Raw genomic sequence first — 16,709 nt, 5'->3', positions numbered from 1 at the left:
AACCAGTCTAGAACTTTGTTGAGCACCTCACTGAAAGCCGTATAAATCATGCCCTCATCAATCATCTTTGTTACTTCTTCAAATAACTCAATCAAGTTAGTGAGACACGATTTCCCACGCATGGAGCTGTGTTGACTATCCCTAATCAGTCCTTGTCTTTCCAAATGTATATAAATCGTGTCCCTCAGGATTCCATCCAGCAGCTTGCCCACCACTGATGTCAGGCTTACTGGTTCAACAGCTCCCTGGCTTTTCCTTACCACCTTCTTAAGTAGTGGCACCACGTGAGCCAAACTCCAGTCTCCCACACCTCACCTGTGGCTATCAGTGGGGGCTGGCAATCTCGTAACTTTCTGCAAGGTGCTCATTTATCCTTAATAATAGCTACCTTAAAACTCTTTCCCAATGCTTTCCCATTGTAAGGTCAGTCATCTGGCCAGGTTAATTAGGGTCCAATATGGCCCCTCCTTTAGTTAGACTGTCCACATACTGTTTCAAGAAACCCTCTTGGGGATGCACTTAACATATTTTGCTCCTTCTAACTTCTTGCTGTGAGGGAGTCCCAGTCAGTATTGGGAAAATCACCCACTATGACAACCCTGTTATTATTACATCTTTCCATAATCTGCCTGCATATTTGTTGCTCAATCTCTCAGTGGCTGTTGGTGGGGGTGTGCAGAGACCATATACTATAATCCTATGAGTGATTGTACCTATCTTATTTTTGAGCTCCACCCATATTTCTTCAATGGATGACCCCTCTAGTATGTAGTCTCTGAATTCAGCTTAGACATTCTCGCTGATTAATAATGCAACTCCTATATCTCTTTTTCCTTCCTGTCTATCTCAAATAAAATAATGAAACCCTGGAGAGTTGAACAGCCAGTCCTGCCCTCTCACCTAAAGCTCTGTAATGACCACAATGTTGTAGCCCCATGCATTGATCGCGGCTCTTAAGCTCATTTGCCTTACCTATTGTACTCCTTGATTTGAAATTAATACACTTCAGTCTATCAGACCCATCATGTTCCTTTACCTTTCTTTGCCAGCCCTTTCTTTCTGACATACTGGTCCTAGCATCTACCTTCTCCACAGTCCCTCTGCTTGCTAACCTGCTGCTCTGCTTCCCAGTCCCCTGCCACTCATTTTAAATCCTCACAAGTAGCATTAGGGAACCTAGTGAGTAGTAAGTTGGCAAATGAAGTATAATGTTAGAAAATGTAAAGTTGTTCATTTTGGAAGGGAGAAGAAATGAACAATATGATTTAAGTAGAAAGAAAAACGACAGAAAACTGTCACAAAGGGACTTGGGGGCACTTGTGTGTGAAACGCAGAAAGCAAGCACATAGGTGGAGAAGGTCATCATCAAGGCTAATAGAATATTAGTTCTTCTTTCAAAGGGTTGGAGTTTGATTAGGGAAGTCTGAGTGCAACTTTACACGTACTGAGAGCAATTTTAAACCCTTATTGAAGAAAAAATAGCATAACATTGGAGGCATTTCAGAAAAGATTCACAAGCATGATTCATGGTTTGAAGGGCTTGTCTTCCAGGCAAATGTTAAACAGTTTAGTACTCTACTCACTAGAGAATCTTAGGTGGTGATCTAATTAAAACAAATAGTATTCTCAAGCCCCTTGACAGGGTTAATTTATGAGGATGTTTGCCTTCATTGGAAAGTCTAGGACCAGAGAACAGTCTCAGAATTAAGGGGCACCAAATTAAGACTAAGATGAGGAGGAATTTCTTCTTGTAGTGGGTTGAGAATCTTTGAAACTCCTTCCACGGAAAATTTTGGGACCAGAGTGCTTTTCAGGCTGAGATCGATTCTTGATCATCAAGGGAATCAAGTGATATGCAGGAAAATGGACTTGAGGAATATTGACTTGTGACGTGGACTTGAGGAGCCACATGGCCGACTCCTGTTCTCAATTCTTATAGTGTTGTTAGAATTTTATAGGTTCTCATTAATTCAATAAAAATTTTATAAAATTCAGAGAAACGTATAAAATTCTCGAATTTTCTCGATTTCTATAAACTTCAGTTATTGTAGCCCTAACTGATCCAGTTGCCCTTGATATTTCAGTCCTACCATTCCATGCTATTAGGGATAAGCAATAAATCCCATGAATTAATTTTAAAAAATAATTAGCCCGGTAATCCTCTGTTGCACTCCCTCCATGGCAAGAACATTCTTCCTCAGATAGGGAAACCGAAACCACGCACGTTATTCTGGAGAAGTAGTGGCCGAGTGGTATTATCACTAGGCTATTAATCCTGAAATTTAGTTAATATTCTAGAGTCAAAGAAATCTTCAAATTCAAAATCTTAAAAAAACTTGCAATTAAGATAATACTGATGACTGTGAAACTATTGTCAGTTGTTGGAAAGACCCTGCCAACGCTGCAAAGCCCTCCTCACTAACATGGGACGAGTGCCAAAATTGGGAGAGCCTGCTCACAGACTAGTCAAGCAACAGCCTGACACAGTCATACTCACAGAATCATACCTTCCAGACAATGCCCCAGACAACCGCCACCATCCCTAGATACATCCTGTCTTGCCACCAGGGCAAACCCAGCAGAGATGATGGCACAGTGGTATGCAGTCAGGAAGGAGTTGCCCTGGGTGTCCTTAACATGGACTTTGGACCCTCTGAGGTCTCATGGCTTCGGGTTACACATGGGCAGGGAAACCAACTGCTGATCACCATGGACTGTCCTGCCTCAGCTGATGAATCAATGCGTCTCTGTATTTGAACAACGCTGGAAGGAAGCACTGAGGGTGACAGGGCTGCAAATTCACTCGAGGTGGGGCATTTCGTAATCCACCACCCAAAATGACTTGGTAGCAACACTACTAATTAAGCTGGTCTGGTTGTAAAGGACATAGCTGCTAGTTTGGGGCATGTGGTGAGGGATCCAGCAGATGAGATAAACCTACTTGACCTCATCCTTACCAATCTGCCAGCTACAGGTACATTTGTCTGTGACTGTATTGATAAGAATTATTAACGTATTGTATTTGTGGAGGGAAAGTAGCTTCAAACAATGTTGATTTTGATAAAGGTGATTTTGCTTTGTGCATCTCCTGTGCAACCGTAACCTTGTACTCCTTGATCTGCCTAAGCACCATATGATTTGTATGTCCTTGGTTGCTATAATCTGCCTGTACTGCTTGTAAAACAAAACTTTTCACTGTACTTGGATATCAGTCAGAAGTCCTGCCTTCACATTGAGAATTCTGTCCATCATGTAGAACATAGAACAGTACAGCGTAGTACATGCCCTTCAGAGCACAGAGTTGTACGAATTTTTACCCTCAACTTAAGGTCTCTCTGACCTCCACCCCACCTTATACTGTCACCCATATGCCTATCTAATAGCCGCTTAAATGCACCTAATGAGGCCGACTCCACTACCCCTCTGGCAATGCATTCCACGCCCCTACCACTCTGTGAGGAAAGAACCTACCTCTGACATCTCCCCTGTATCTACCTCCACTGACTTTAAAACTATGACCCCTCGTAATAGCTACCTCCACCCTGGCCTCTGGCTGTTCACTCTATATACCTCTGATCATTTTGCACACCCCTATCAAGTCATCTCTCATTCTTCATCATTCGAAAGAGAAAAGCCCTAGCTGTCTCAACCTACTCTCATACGACCTTCCCTCCATTCCAGGCAACATCCTGGTAAATCTCCTCTGCACCTTTTCCAACGCTTCCTCATCTTTCCTGTGATGAGGCGACCAGACTGGACACAATTCTCCACGTGTAACTAAACCGGGTTTTGTATAGCTGGAGCATAACTTGACAGCTTTTGAACTCAATCCCTGCATTAATGAAAGCTAACACACCATACACCTTCTTAACAACTCTATCCATCTGGGTGGCAGAGGGGAAGAAGGGGAAAGAATACAGGGAAACCTGATGGGCAACTTTTTTACACAGAGGGCGGTACGCGTATGGAATGAGCTGCCAGTGGAAGTGGTTGAGGTGGGAACATTAACAACATGGATAGGAAAGTTGTAGTGGGATATGGGCCAAGTGCAGGGAAATGAGGTTAAGGTCAGTGAACATTTGGTCGGCACGGACCAGTTTTTGGCCTAAGGGCCTGTCTCCCTGCTGTAGGCCTGCAGGACTCTATGACTCTGTGATTTGCATCAATGCCAAGCCAGAAGTGCTGAGTGGATGATCCAACTTGGCCTCCTCTTGTCCTCCCCAGTATTACGGATGTCAGTCTTCAGCCAATTTGACTTAGACCATGTGATATCAGAAAAGGGTTGGAGGTGCTGGATGCAGCAGAGACTGTGGAACCTGACAACATTCCAGCAATGGTACAGAAAGACTTGTACTCCAGAACTTGCCATTCCTCTCGTAATGCTGTTCCAGAACATGTACAACACTGGCATTTACCTGACAATAGGACAAAGAAAATTACAGCACAGGAACAGGCCCTTCGGCCCTCCAAGCCTACGCTGATGGAGATCCTCTGATAAAACCTGTCACCTATTTTCTAAGGATCTCTTTGATCCCTGCCCATCCATGTGTCTGTCCAGGTACATCTTAAAAGACACTATCATGTCTGCGTCTATCACCTCCACTGGCAACGTGTTCCAGGCACCCACCACATTCTGCATAAAGAACTTTGCACGCATGTCACCCATAAACTTGCCTCCTCTCACTTTGAACTCATGACCCCTAGTAAGTGAGTCCCTCACTCTGGGAAAAACTTCTTGATACCCAGCTTATCTATACCCCTCATGATTTTGTAGACCTCAATCAGGTCCCCCCTCAATCTCCGTCTTTCTAATGAAAATAATCCTAATCTACTCAACCTTTCTTCATAGCTAGCGCCCTCCATACCAGGCAACATCCTGGTGAACCTCCTCTGCACCCTCTCCAAAGCATCCACATCCTTTACGTAATGTTTCGACCAGAACTGTACGCAGTATTCCAAATGTGGCCGAACCAAAGTCTTATACAATTGTAACATGACCTGCCAACTCTTGTACTCAATACCCCATCCGATGAAGGAAAGCATGCCATATGGCTTCTTGACCACTCTATTGACCTGCGTGGCCACCTTCAGGGAACAATGGACCTGAACACACAGGCCTCTCTGAACGTCAGCTTTCCCCAGGACTTTTCCATTTACCGCATAGTTTGCTCGTGAATTAGACCTTCCAACATGCATCACCTCACATTTGCCCAGATTGAACTCGATCTGCCATTTATCTGCCCAACTCTCCAACCTATCTATATTCTACTGTAATCTCTGACAGTGTCCTTCACTATCTGCTACTTCACCAATCTTTGTGTCATCTGCAAACTTGCTGATCAGACCACCTACATATTCTTCCAGATCATTTACGTATATCATAAACAACAGTGGTCCCAGCACAGATCCCTGTGGAGCACCACTGGTCACAGTTCTCCAATTTGAGAAACCTTCTTCCACTACTACTCTTTGTCTCCTGTTGCCTAGCCAGTTTTTTTATCCATCTAGCTAACACACCCTGGACCCCATGCGACTTCACTTTCTCCATCAGCCTGCCATGGGGAAGCTTATCAAACACCTTACTGAAGTCCATGTATATGACATCTATGGCCCTTCCCTCATCTATCACTGATAAGCCCATTTTCTTCCAAATGGGAATAGATCCTATCCCTAAGTATCTTCTCCAACAGCTTCCCTACCACTGATGTCAGGCTCACTGGTGGATAATTACCTGGATTATCCCTGCTACCCTCCTTAAACAAGGGGACAGCAATAGCAATTATCTAGTCCTCTGGGACCTCACCCATGCTCAAGGATGCTGCAAAGAAATTAGTTAATGCCCCAGCTATTTCCTTTCTCGCTTCCCTGGGATAGATCCCTTCTGGATCTGGGGGCTTGTCCACCTTAATGCCTTTTGGGATACCCAACACTTCCCCCCTCCTTGACCTAGAGTAATCAAACATCTATCTCTAACCTCAACATCCGTCATGTCCCACTCCTTGGTGAATACCGATGCGGAGTACTTGTTAAGAATGTCATCCATTTTCTCTGACTCAATGTATAACTTTCCTGCTTTGTCCTTAGGTGGGTCAATCCTTTCTCTAGTTAGCCTCTTGCTCTTAGAACATAGAACATTACAGCACAGTACAGGCCCTTCGGCCCTCGATGTTGTGCCGACCTGCCATACCAATCTGAAGCCGATCTAACCTACACTATTCCATGTACGTCCATCTGCTTGTCCAATGACGACTTAAATGTACCTAAAGTTGGCGAATCTACTACCGTTGCAGGCAAAGCGTTCCATTCCCTTACTACTCTCTGAGTAAAGAAACGACTACTGGTGTGTTTGATGGACTAATTTTGCAATTTGCTGATGCTGGTTCATGCATAATTTCCTGCAGTTTGAGAGCAGTGTTGCTGGGAAATGTCTGGCGAGCATTCTGCTTGAACTCAGTGGATTGCGGGAATTCCTCGACAGGAACTCCCAATTTGGATCTGGAACCCTGGGAAATGCAAGGTAAGATGAGTGGGTAGCAGGAGTGAATTTAGCACCAACTCCAAATCTCTCAGTCATTCTACGCTCAGAGTGCAACATCCTGCACTGTGCAGACAGTGTTCAACCTCCATTGTACGGTCGGTGTATGATGTCCATCACGCTGCAGTGTGTGGGGAATTACCAGTCTTATGTTGACCATGAAACAACTGTTGATTGTTTTAAAAACCCATCAGGTTCATTGATGTCCTTTAGAACAGGAAATCTGATGCCCTCAGTTTGTCAGACCTAAGTGTGACTCGAGAAAGCAGCTCACTGTCAGTGAGCATTGCCCACTGTCTGGTTGCTCTGGGCTATACATTCAGTTTGTGCTGCACCTATGTTATCTGATTTTTGAGTGTTTCCCTTACATGCAATCCATTTGTCTACAGAATCAGTTTGGGTTGAGGTTTTTACAGACCCCCTAATAGTTGCTGAGAAGTGGAGGAGCGGATTGGGATGCAGATACTGGAAAGGTGCAGAAGTCACAGGGTTGTAGTCATGGGTGACTTCAACTTTCCAAATATTGATTGGAAACATTTTAGTTGTAACAGTTTAGGTGGAGCGGATTTTGTCCAGTGCGTTCAGGAAGGATTCCTGACACAGTATGTAGATAGACCAACATGAGGAGAGGCCACTTTGGATTTGGTGCTTGGCAGTGAATCGGGCCAAGTGTTAGACCTTTTGGTAGGAGAGCTTTTTGGCAGGAGCGATCATAACTGTTACTTTCACAATAGTCATGGAAAAGGTTCGGTACATACAGCAGGGTAAAGTTTATAATTGGGGGAAGGGTAATTATAATTCTGTTAGGCAAGAACTGGGTAACATAAAATGGGAACAGATGCTGTCAGGGAAGAGCATGACAGAAATATGGAGATTGTTTAAGGAATGCCTACTGCCTGTGTTTGATATGTTTGTCCCGAGCAGACAGGGAAGATGCAGTCGAGTGAGGGAGCTTTGGTTCTCAAGAGAGGTCGAGCGACTGGTTAAGAGGAAGAAGGATGCTCATATAAGGTTTAGGAAACAAGGAATGGAAAAGGCTCTAGAGGGACACAAGTTATCCAGAAAGGAGCTGAAGAAAGGGTTTAGGAGAGCTATAAGGGGGCATGAGAAAACCTTGGCAGATAGGATCAAGGAGAACTCCAAGGCTTTTTACACGTACGTAAGGAATAAGAGAATGACCTGAGAAATGATTGTAAAGGGAATTTGTGCACGGAACCCAAAGAGATGGGAGTGGACCTTTATGAATACTTTTCTTCGGTATTCACAACTGAGAGGGACCTAGGTGTAGAGCAGAACAGTGTAAAGCAGGCTGTTAGGCTAGAGGAGGCCGATGTTAGCCAGGAAGATGTGCTAGGAATTTTGAGGAAGTTGAAGATAAATAAGTCCACCGGGCCTGATGGGATTTATCCAAGGATTCTATGGGAAGCGAGGAAAGAGATCGCAGGGCCTTCAACGATGATCTTTTCATCCTCACTATCCACGGATGTAGTGCCAGAAGGCTGGAGAGAGGCAAACGTCATTTCCTTTTCAAAAAAGGGAATAGGGATAACCCTGAAAATTACAGGCCAGTTAGTCTTACTTCAGTGGTGGGTGAATTTTTGGAAAGGGCTCTGAGAGATAGTATTTATGATCACTTGGATCGGCACAGTTTGATTCATAATGGTCAGCATGCATTTGTGAGGGGTGGATCATGCCTCACAAACCTTGATGAATTCTTTGAAGAGGTGACCAAACACATGGATGAAGGTAGAGAGTGGATGTGGTATACATGGATTTAAGTTAGGCATTTGATAAGGTTCCCCCGGTCGGCGCATGCAGGAAATAAGGAGGCATGGCAGAGGGGGAAATGTGGCAGATTGGATTCAGAATTGGCTGACCCAAAATCGAAAAAGGGTGGTAGTGGACAGAAAATATTCAGCATAGTGCTCAGCTACAAGTGGTGTACCACAAGGACCTGTTCTGTGTCCTCTTCTATTTGTGATTTTTGTAAATGATTTGGATGTAGGAGTGGAAGGGTGGAACAGTAAGTTGCGGATGATACAAAGGTGGGTCAAGTTGTGGATAGTGCGGAGGGCTGTTCTAGATTACAAAGGAACATTGATATGATGCAGTGCTGGGCTGAAAAGTGGCAGAAATAACAAGGTGTAGAGCTGGATGAACACAGCAGGCCAAGCAGTAGCAGAGAATCAGGAAGGCTGACGTTTCGGGCCTAGGCCCTTCTTCAGAAAATGGCAGTGTGGAGGAGCAGAGGAATCTTGGGCTTCATGTCCACAGTTCCCTGAAAGCTGCCAGGTGGGTAGAGTTGTTAAGAAGGCTTATGGTGTGTTAGCTTTCATTCATAGAGGGGTTGAGTTCAAGAGCTGAGAAGTTGTGCTCCAGCGATACAAAAGCCTAGTTTGGCCACATCTGGAGTATTGTGTCCAGTTCGGGTCGCCTCATTACAGGAAAGATGTGGAAGATTTGAAAAAGATGCAGAGGAGATTTACCAGGATCTTGCCTGGAATGGAGGGAAGGTCTTAGGAGGAAAGGTCGAGAGACTGAAGGCTTTTCTCTTTAGAACGACAAAGGATGAGAGGTGTACAAAATGATCAGAGGTACAGATAAAGTAGACAACCAGAGACTTTTTCCTGGGGTGGAGATAGGTGTTATGATAGGGTATAATTTTAAAGTGAGTGGATGTAGATATAGGGGGGACGTCAGAGGTAGGTTCTTTACTCAGAGGGTGGTAGGGGCATGGAGTGCATTGCCGGAGAGGGCAATGGTGTCAGCCTCATTAGGGGCATTTAAGCAGCTATTAGACAAGCATATGGATGATAGCATAAGGTAGGGGTGGAGGTTAGATAGACCTTAGGATTACGGTTAAAGTTCGACACATCGTGGCCCGAAGGGACTGTACTGTGCTGTACTGTTCTATTTTGTATGAATGTTGTCCCATGGTATCAAATTGGTGTCTGGAATCTGTGAATCAGTGGCATTCTTTATTGCGCAGAGCTGTTGAGGCTGAGATGGACAGATTGTTAATCAGTCAGGGAATCAAATGTTATGGGAAAGAAACAGGAAGGTGAAATTTGAGGATTGTCAGATCTTTCATGATCTCGAATGGCAGAACAGAATTGATGGGCTGAATGACTTATTTTTATTCCTATGTCATATGGTGAGTGTTACACTACCTGGTCAGTGATTGTTACCCCATGCTGTCTGGTCAGAGTGTTATCCCATGCTGACACTATTGGTTTTCTGAACTGGCTAACATCTACTTTTCCAGTTTTAGTGCTTCCAATGTACCACAGAGGCTGCTGGGTTTCATCCGTCCTGATGGAGGTTCGCAGCAAGTTCAGCAGGAGTTACAAAGGAAGTACCACAGTGAGTAACTTACAGATTCACCTGAACTGCAATCACCAAATGGTCACAGCACAGACGAGTTGGAAACAACAGTGCTAAACTTGAGGGTGATTAAAAAGGAATGATGGCTTAGTTGGCTGGTGTGGACTGAAAGATTTTAGTTGAAAAGATGGTTAAGGATAGATAGCAAATGTTTCAGAAATAGTTCATGACAGGACTTAAACAATTAATCGGAGGGCCCTGGGCAGTATTGTGGAACAAAGAGACCTAGGGGTTCAGGCGCGTAATTCGTTGAAATTTGCATCACAGGTGGACAGGGTGGTGAAGAAGGCATTTCGTACACTTGTCTTCATTCCTCAGACCTTTGAGTACAGGAGTTGGTACAAAATGTTAAGGTTGTACAGGAGGTTAGTGAGGCCTCTTCTGCAGTACTGTGTGCAGTTCTGGTCGCCCAGTGATAAGGTGGATATTACTAAACTGAAGAAGGTTCAGAAAAAATTTACCAGGATGTTACCTGGAATGGAAGGTTTGAGATGTGAAAATAGACTGGAAAGACTGGGACTTCTTTCACTGGAGCATAGGAGGTTGAGGGGTTGACCTTAGTGAGATTTATATAATCATGGGGGGCATGGATAAGTTCAATGATGCTCCCTCGAGTGAATGGAGAATTTTTTAAGATGAGAGGAGAAAGATTTTAAAAGGATATAAGGGGCATTTTTTTTTACACAGTGAGTGGTTTGTGTGTGGCATAAACTGCCAGAAAAAATGGTGGATGCTGGTACATTTACAACGTTTGAAAGACACATGGATGAGTTCATGAAGAGGAAAGGTATGGGGGGTTTACTGTGGGCCAAGCAGAGGCAGGTGGGACGAGTTGATGTTTCGGGTCTAGACTCTAGCCTCTCTGATGAAGGGTCTAGGCCCGAAATGTCAGCGTTTGTGCTCCTGAGATGCTGCTTGGCCTGCTGTGTTCATCCAGCTCCACACTTTGTTATCTTGGTCAGCGCAGACTAGTTGTTTTCAGACTGTATGACTTTGACTTGCAGCACAGATGTATGCCATTTGGCAAAGGGAATTAACCAAACAACCAAGGCAGTTTAGATTGTATCAGATTGAAGTAAAACTGTGTAACGTGGCAAAGCTCAGTGATAAACCTGAGGATTTGAAATTTTTTTTCAACCAGCAAAAAAATGATCAGAAATAAGAGTGAGATTTTTAACCGTGTGTGTCCTCACACTGACTTTTGGGGAGCTCCACTACAAACTTTGAAAGAGTTCTTAAATTGGGAAATTTGGTAAGGGAAGGTTTTTTAAAGAACAATGAAAATTACAGCACAGGAACAGGCCCTTTGACCCTCCAAGCCTGCACCGATCAAGATCCTCTGTCTAAGCCTGTCATCTATTTTCTAAGGGTCTGTTTCCCTTTGCTCCCTGCCCATCCATGTACCTGTCCAGATACACCTTAAAAGACACTATCGTGTCTGAGTCTACCACCTCCGCTGGCAACTCGTTCCAGGCGCCCACCACCCTCTGCCAACTCTTGTACTTAATATCTTGTCTGATGAAGGAAAGCATGCCGTATGCTGCCTTGACCACTCTATCCACCTGCGTTGCCACCTTCAGGGAACAGTGGACCTGAACACCCAGATCTCTCTGTACATCAATTTTCCCCAGGACTTGCCATTTACTATATAGCCCACTCTTGAATATGATCTTCCAAAATGCATCACCTCGCATTTTCCCCGAATTGAACTCCATCTGCCATTTATCTGCCCAACTCTCCAATCGATCTATATTCAGCTGTAATCTCTGACAGTCTCCTTCACGATATGCTACTCCACCAGTCTTGGTGTCATCTGAAAACTTGCTGATCAGACCACCGATACCTTCCTCCAAATCATTTATGTACGTCACTAACAACAGTGCTCCCAGCACAGATCCCTGTGGAACTCCACTGGTCACAGGTCTACAAATTGAGAAACCTCCTTCTGCTACTACGATCTGTCTCCTGTTGCGTAGCCAGTATTTTATCCATCTAGCTAGCACACCCTGGACCCCATGCGACTTCTCCATCAGCCTGCCATGGGGAACCTTATCAAACGCCTTACTGAAGTCCATGTATATGACATCTACAGCCTTTCCCTCATCAAACAACTTTGTCACATCCTCAAAGAATTCTATTAAGTTGGTAAGACATGACCTTCCCTGCACAAAACCATGTTATCTATCACTGATAAGCCCATTTTCTTCCAAATGGGAATAGATCCTATCCCTCAGTATCTTCTCCAACAGCTTCCCTACCACTGATGTCAGGCTCACCGGTAGATAATTACCTGGATTATCCCTGCTACCCTCCTTAAACGAGGGGACAGCATTAGCAATTATGCAGTCCTCTGGGACCTCACCCGTGCTCAAGGATGCTACAAAGATATTAGTTAATGCCCTGGCTATTTCCTCATTCGCTTCCCTCAGTAACCTGGGATAGATCCCATCTGGACCTGGGGACCTGTCCACCTTAATGCCTTTTAGGATACCCAACACTTCCTCCCTCCTTATGCTGACGACCCAGAGTCATCAAACATCTATCCCTAACCTCAGCATCCGTCATGTTATTCGGGTGGGTTACTAATCCAGCAGGGAGATGGGAACCAAAATTGTAGTTCAAGTACAGAAAAGGTTGAGAGTAGGGAGGTCCGAAATAAAGTTTCAGGGACGCAAGATGGCACCGGCAAGCAAGAAGTTGATTTGAAGTGTGTCTACTTCAACTCCAGGAGCGTCCGGAATAAGGTGGATGAACTTGCAGCATGGGTTAGTACCTGGGACTTCGATGTTGTGGCTATTTCAGAGACATGGATAGAGCAGGGACAGGAATGGTTGTTGCAGGTTCCGGGATTTAGATGTTTCAGTAAGATCAGAGAAGATGGTAAAAGGGGGGAAGGTGTGGCATTGTTGGTCAAGAACAGTATTACAGTTGCAGAAAGGATGTTTGCGGACTAGTCAACTGAGGTAGTATGGGCTGAGGTTAGAAACAGGAAAGGAGAGGTCACCCTGTTGGGAGTTTTCTATAGGTCTCCGAATAGATCCAGAGATGTAGAGGAAATGATAGCAAAGATGATTCTCGATAGGAGTGAGAGAGACAGGGTAGTTGTCATGGGAGACTTCAACTTTCCAAATATTGACTGAGAACACTATAGTTCAAGTACTATAGATGGGTCAGTTTTTGTCCAGTGTGTGCAGGAGGGCTTCCTGACACAGTATGTAGACAGGCCAACAAGGGGCGAAGCCACATTAGATTTGGTACTGGGTAATGAGCCTGGCCAGGTGTTAGATTTGGAAGTAGGTGAGCTCTTGGATGATAGCGATCACAATTCAGTTATGTTTACTTTAGTGATGGAAAGGGATAGGTGTATACCACTGGGCAAGAGTTATAGCTGGGGGAAAGGCAATTACGATGAGATTAGGCAAGATTTAGGGAGCATAGGATGGGGAAGGAAACTGCAGGGGATGGGCACATTAGAAATGTGGAGCTTATTCAAGGAAAAGCTCCTGTGTGTCCGAGATAAATATTTACCTGTCAGGCAGGGAGGAAGCTGTAGAGGGCGGGAGCCGTGGCTTACGAAGGAGGTGGAATCTCTGGTCAAGAGGAAGAAGAAGGCTTATGTTAGGATGAGATGTGAAGGCTCAGTTAGGGCACTTGAGGGCTACGAGGTAGCCAGGAAAGACCTAAAGAGAAAGTTCAGAAGAGCCGGGAGGAGACATGAGAAGTTGTTGGTGGGTAGGATCAGGGTAAACCCGAAGGCTTTCTATAGGTATTTAAGGATTAAAAGAATGAACGTAGAACATAGAACAGTACAGCACAGAACAGGCCCTTCAGCCCACAATGTTGTGCCGACCATTGATCCTCATGTATGCACCCTCATATTTCTGTGACCATATGCATGTCCAGCAGTCTCTTAAATGACCCCAATGACCTTGCTTCCACAACTGCTGCTGGCAATGCATTCCATGCTCTCACAACTCTCTGTGTAAAGAACCCGCCTCTGACATCCCCTCTATACTTTCCACCAACCAGCTTAAAACTATGACCCCTCGTGCTAGCCATTTCTGCCCTGGGAAATAGTCTCTGGCTATCAACTCTATCTATGCCTCTCATTATCTTGTATACCTCAATTAGGTCCCCTCTCCTCCTCCTTTTCTCCAATGAAAAAAGTCCAAGCTCAGTCAACCTCTCTTCATAAGATAAGCCCTCCAGTCCAGGCAGCATCCTGGTAAACCTCCTCTGAACCCTCTCCAAAGCATCCACATCTTTCCTATAATAGGGTGACCAGAACTGGACGCAGTATTCCAAGTGCGGTCGAATCAAAGTTTTATAGAGCTGCAACAAGATCTCACGACTCTTAAACTCAATCCCCCTGTTAATGAAAGCCAAAACACCATATGTTTTCTTAACAACCCTGTCCACTTGGGTGGCCATTTTAAGGGATCTGTGTATCTGCACACCAAGATCCCTCTGTTCCTCCACACTGCCAAGAATCCTATCCTTAATCCTGTACTCAGCTTTCAAATTCGACCTTCCAAAATGAAGAAAGTAAGATTAGGATCAATCAAGGATAGTAGTGGTAAGTTGCGTGTGGAGTCAGATGAGATAGGGGAAGCACTGAATGAATATTTTTCAACAGTATTCACTCTAGAAAACGACAATGTTGTCGAGGAGAATATTGAGATACAGGCTACTAGACTAGGTGGGATTGAGGTTCGCAAGGAAGAGGTATTAGAAATCCTACAGAGTGTGAAGATAAATAAGTCCCCTTGGCCAGATGGGATTTATCCTAGGATCCTCTGGGAAGCCAGGGAGGGGATTGCCGAGCCTTTGGCATTGATCTTTAACTCGTCATTGTCTACAGGAATAGTGCCAGATGACTGGAGGATAGCAAATGTGGTTCCCCGTTCAAGAAGGGGAGTAGAGACAACCTTGGTAATTATAGACCAGTGAGCCTTACCTCCGTTGTTGCTGAAGTGTTGGAAAAGGTTATAAGGGATAGGATTTATAATCATCTAGAAAAGAACAAATTGATTAGGGATAGTCAGCGCGGTTTTGTGAAGGGAAGGTCGTGCCTCACAAACCTTATTGAGTTCTTTGAAAAGGTGACCAAACAGGTAGATGAGAGTAAACCGGTTGATGTGGTGTATATGGATTTCAGCAAGGCATTCGATAAGGTTCCCCACAATAGGCTATTGACCAAAATGCGGAGGAATGGAATTGTGGGAGATATAGCAGTTTGGATCAGAAATTGGCTTGCTGAAAGAAGACAGAGGGTGGTCGTTGATGGGAAATGCCCATCCTGGAGCGCAGTTACTAGTGGTGTACCCCAAGGGTCGGTGTTGGGTCCATTGCTGTTTGTCATTTTTATAAATGACCTGGATGAGGGCGTAGAAGGATGGGTTAGTAAATTTGCGGACAACACTAAGGTCGGTGGAGTTGTGAATAGTGATGAAGGATGTTGTAGGTTACAGAGAGACATAGATAAGCTGCAGAGCTGGGCTGAGAGTTGGCAAATGGAGTTTAATGCAGACAAGTGTGAGGTGATGCACTTTGGTAGGAGTAACTGGAAGGCAAAGTACTGCGCTAATGGTAAAATTCTTGGTCGTGTACGTGAGCAGAGCGATCTCGGTGACCATGTATTCAGATCCTTGAAAGTTGCCACCCAAGTTGACAGGGCTCTTAAGAAAGCATAGAGTGTTTTAGCTTTTATTAATAGAGGGATCGAGTTGCAGAACTAAGAGGTTATGCTGCAGCTGTACAAAACTCTGGTGCGGCTGCAGCTGGAGTATTGTGTACACTTCTGGTCACCGCATTATAAGAAGGATGTGGAAGCTTTGGAAAGGGTGCAGAGGAGATTTACTAGGATGTTGCCTGGTATGGAGGGAAGGTCTTACGAGGAAAGGCTGAGGGACTTGAGGCTGTTTTCGTTAGAGAGAAGAAGGTTGAGAGGTGACTTAATTGAAACATAGAAAATAATCAGAGGGTTAGATAGGGTAGATAGGGAGAGCCTTTTTCCTAGAATGGTGACAGCGAGCACGAGGGGGCATAGTTTTAAATTGAGGGGTGAAAGATATAGGACAGAAGTCAGAGGTAGTTTCTTTACTCACGGAGTAGTAAGGGTATGGAACGCTTTGCCTGCAACGGTAGTAGATTCGCCAACTTTAAGTACATTTAAGTCGTAATTGGATAAGCGTATGAACGTACATGGAATAGTGTAGGTTAGATGGGCTTGAGATCGGTATGACAGGTCGGCACAACATCAAGGGCCGAAGGGCCTGTACTGTGCTGTAATGTTCTATGTTCTATGTTAAGGGTTGATTTTGTTTCACACTCGAGTTATGATTTACACTGCATATTTCAATTAACTTGTTCTTAAATTGTAGCTCCTCTAAAAGCAATAGTAAACAGTAGCCAAGCTACCAAGCCTGGAAATGTGATGGAGGCATGTTCAACTGAGGCATTCCAGAGAGCATTGCATGGTTATTTCGGTACAAATGGTGTGCGGGTTAAGGAGGAAAAACAGGAAATTGACACTGGAAAATAGAACCAGTGCTGGCACAACGGGCCGAATGTCCTCCCACTTGCCCTGTAACAAATCTAAGACACTGTGAAACCTTCTTCAAGTCCAGCTTTGTTTCCTCTCACTGAGCCAGATTTATATCCATGTTGGTACTCAATAAAAATGAAAGAAGTGCGGATGCTGTAAATCAGAAATAAAAACAAGTGTTGCTGGAAAAGCTCAACAGGTCCGGCAGCATCTGCGAAAATAAATCAAATTTAGTGTTTTGGA

At 44.5% G+C, this 16,709-nt stretch overlaps 1 protein-coding gene across 1 annotated transcript in view; it reads left to right on the top strand.

Moving 5' to 3' along the window:
- nup155 (nucleoporin 155) overlaps positions 1-16,709 on the top strand; it is a 224,258-nt gene that overhangs the window by 127,254 nt on the left and 80,295 nt on the right. Inside the window, exons 21-22 of the mRNA XM_059645000.1 lie at positions 6,402-6,517; positions 9,801-9,898. Coding sequence (XP_059500983.1) covers positions 6,402-6,517; positions 9,801-9,898 — 214 coding nt within the window. The remainder of the gene's footprint in view (positions 1-6,401; positions 6,518-9,800; positions 9,899-16,709) is intronic.

Source organism: Stegostoma tigrinum, chromosome 3, assembly GCF_030684315.1.
Source record: "Stegostoma tigrinum isolate sSteTig4 chromosome 3, sSteTig4.hap1, whole genome shotgun sequence".
NCBI classification, from domain to species: Eukaryota; Metazoa; Chordata; class Chondrichthyes; order Orectolobiformes; family Stegostomatidae; genus Stegostoma; species Stegostoma tigrinum.
The sequence above is the reverse complement of the archived record's forward strand: the minus strand, read 5'-3'. Positions and strand labels throughout refer to the sequence as shown.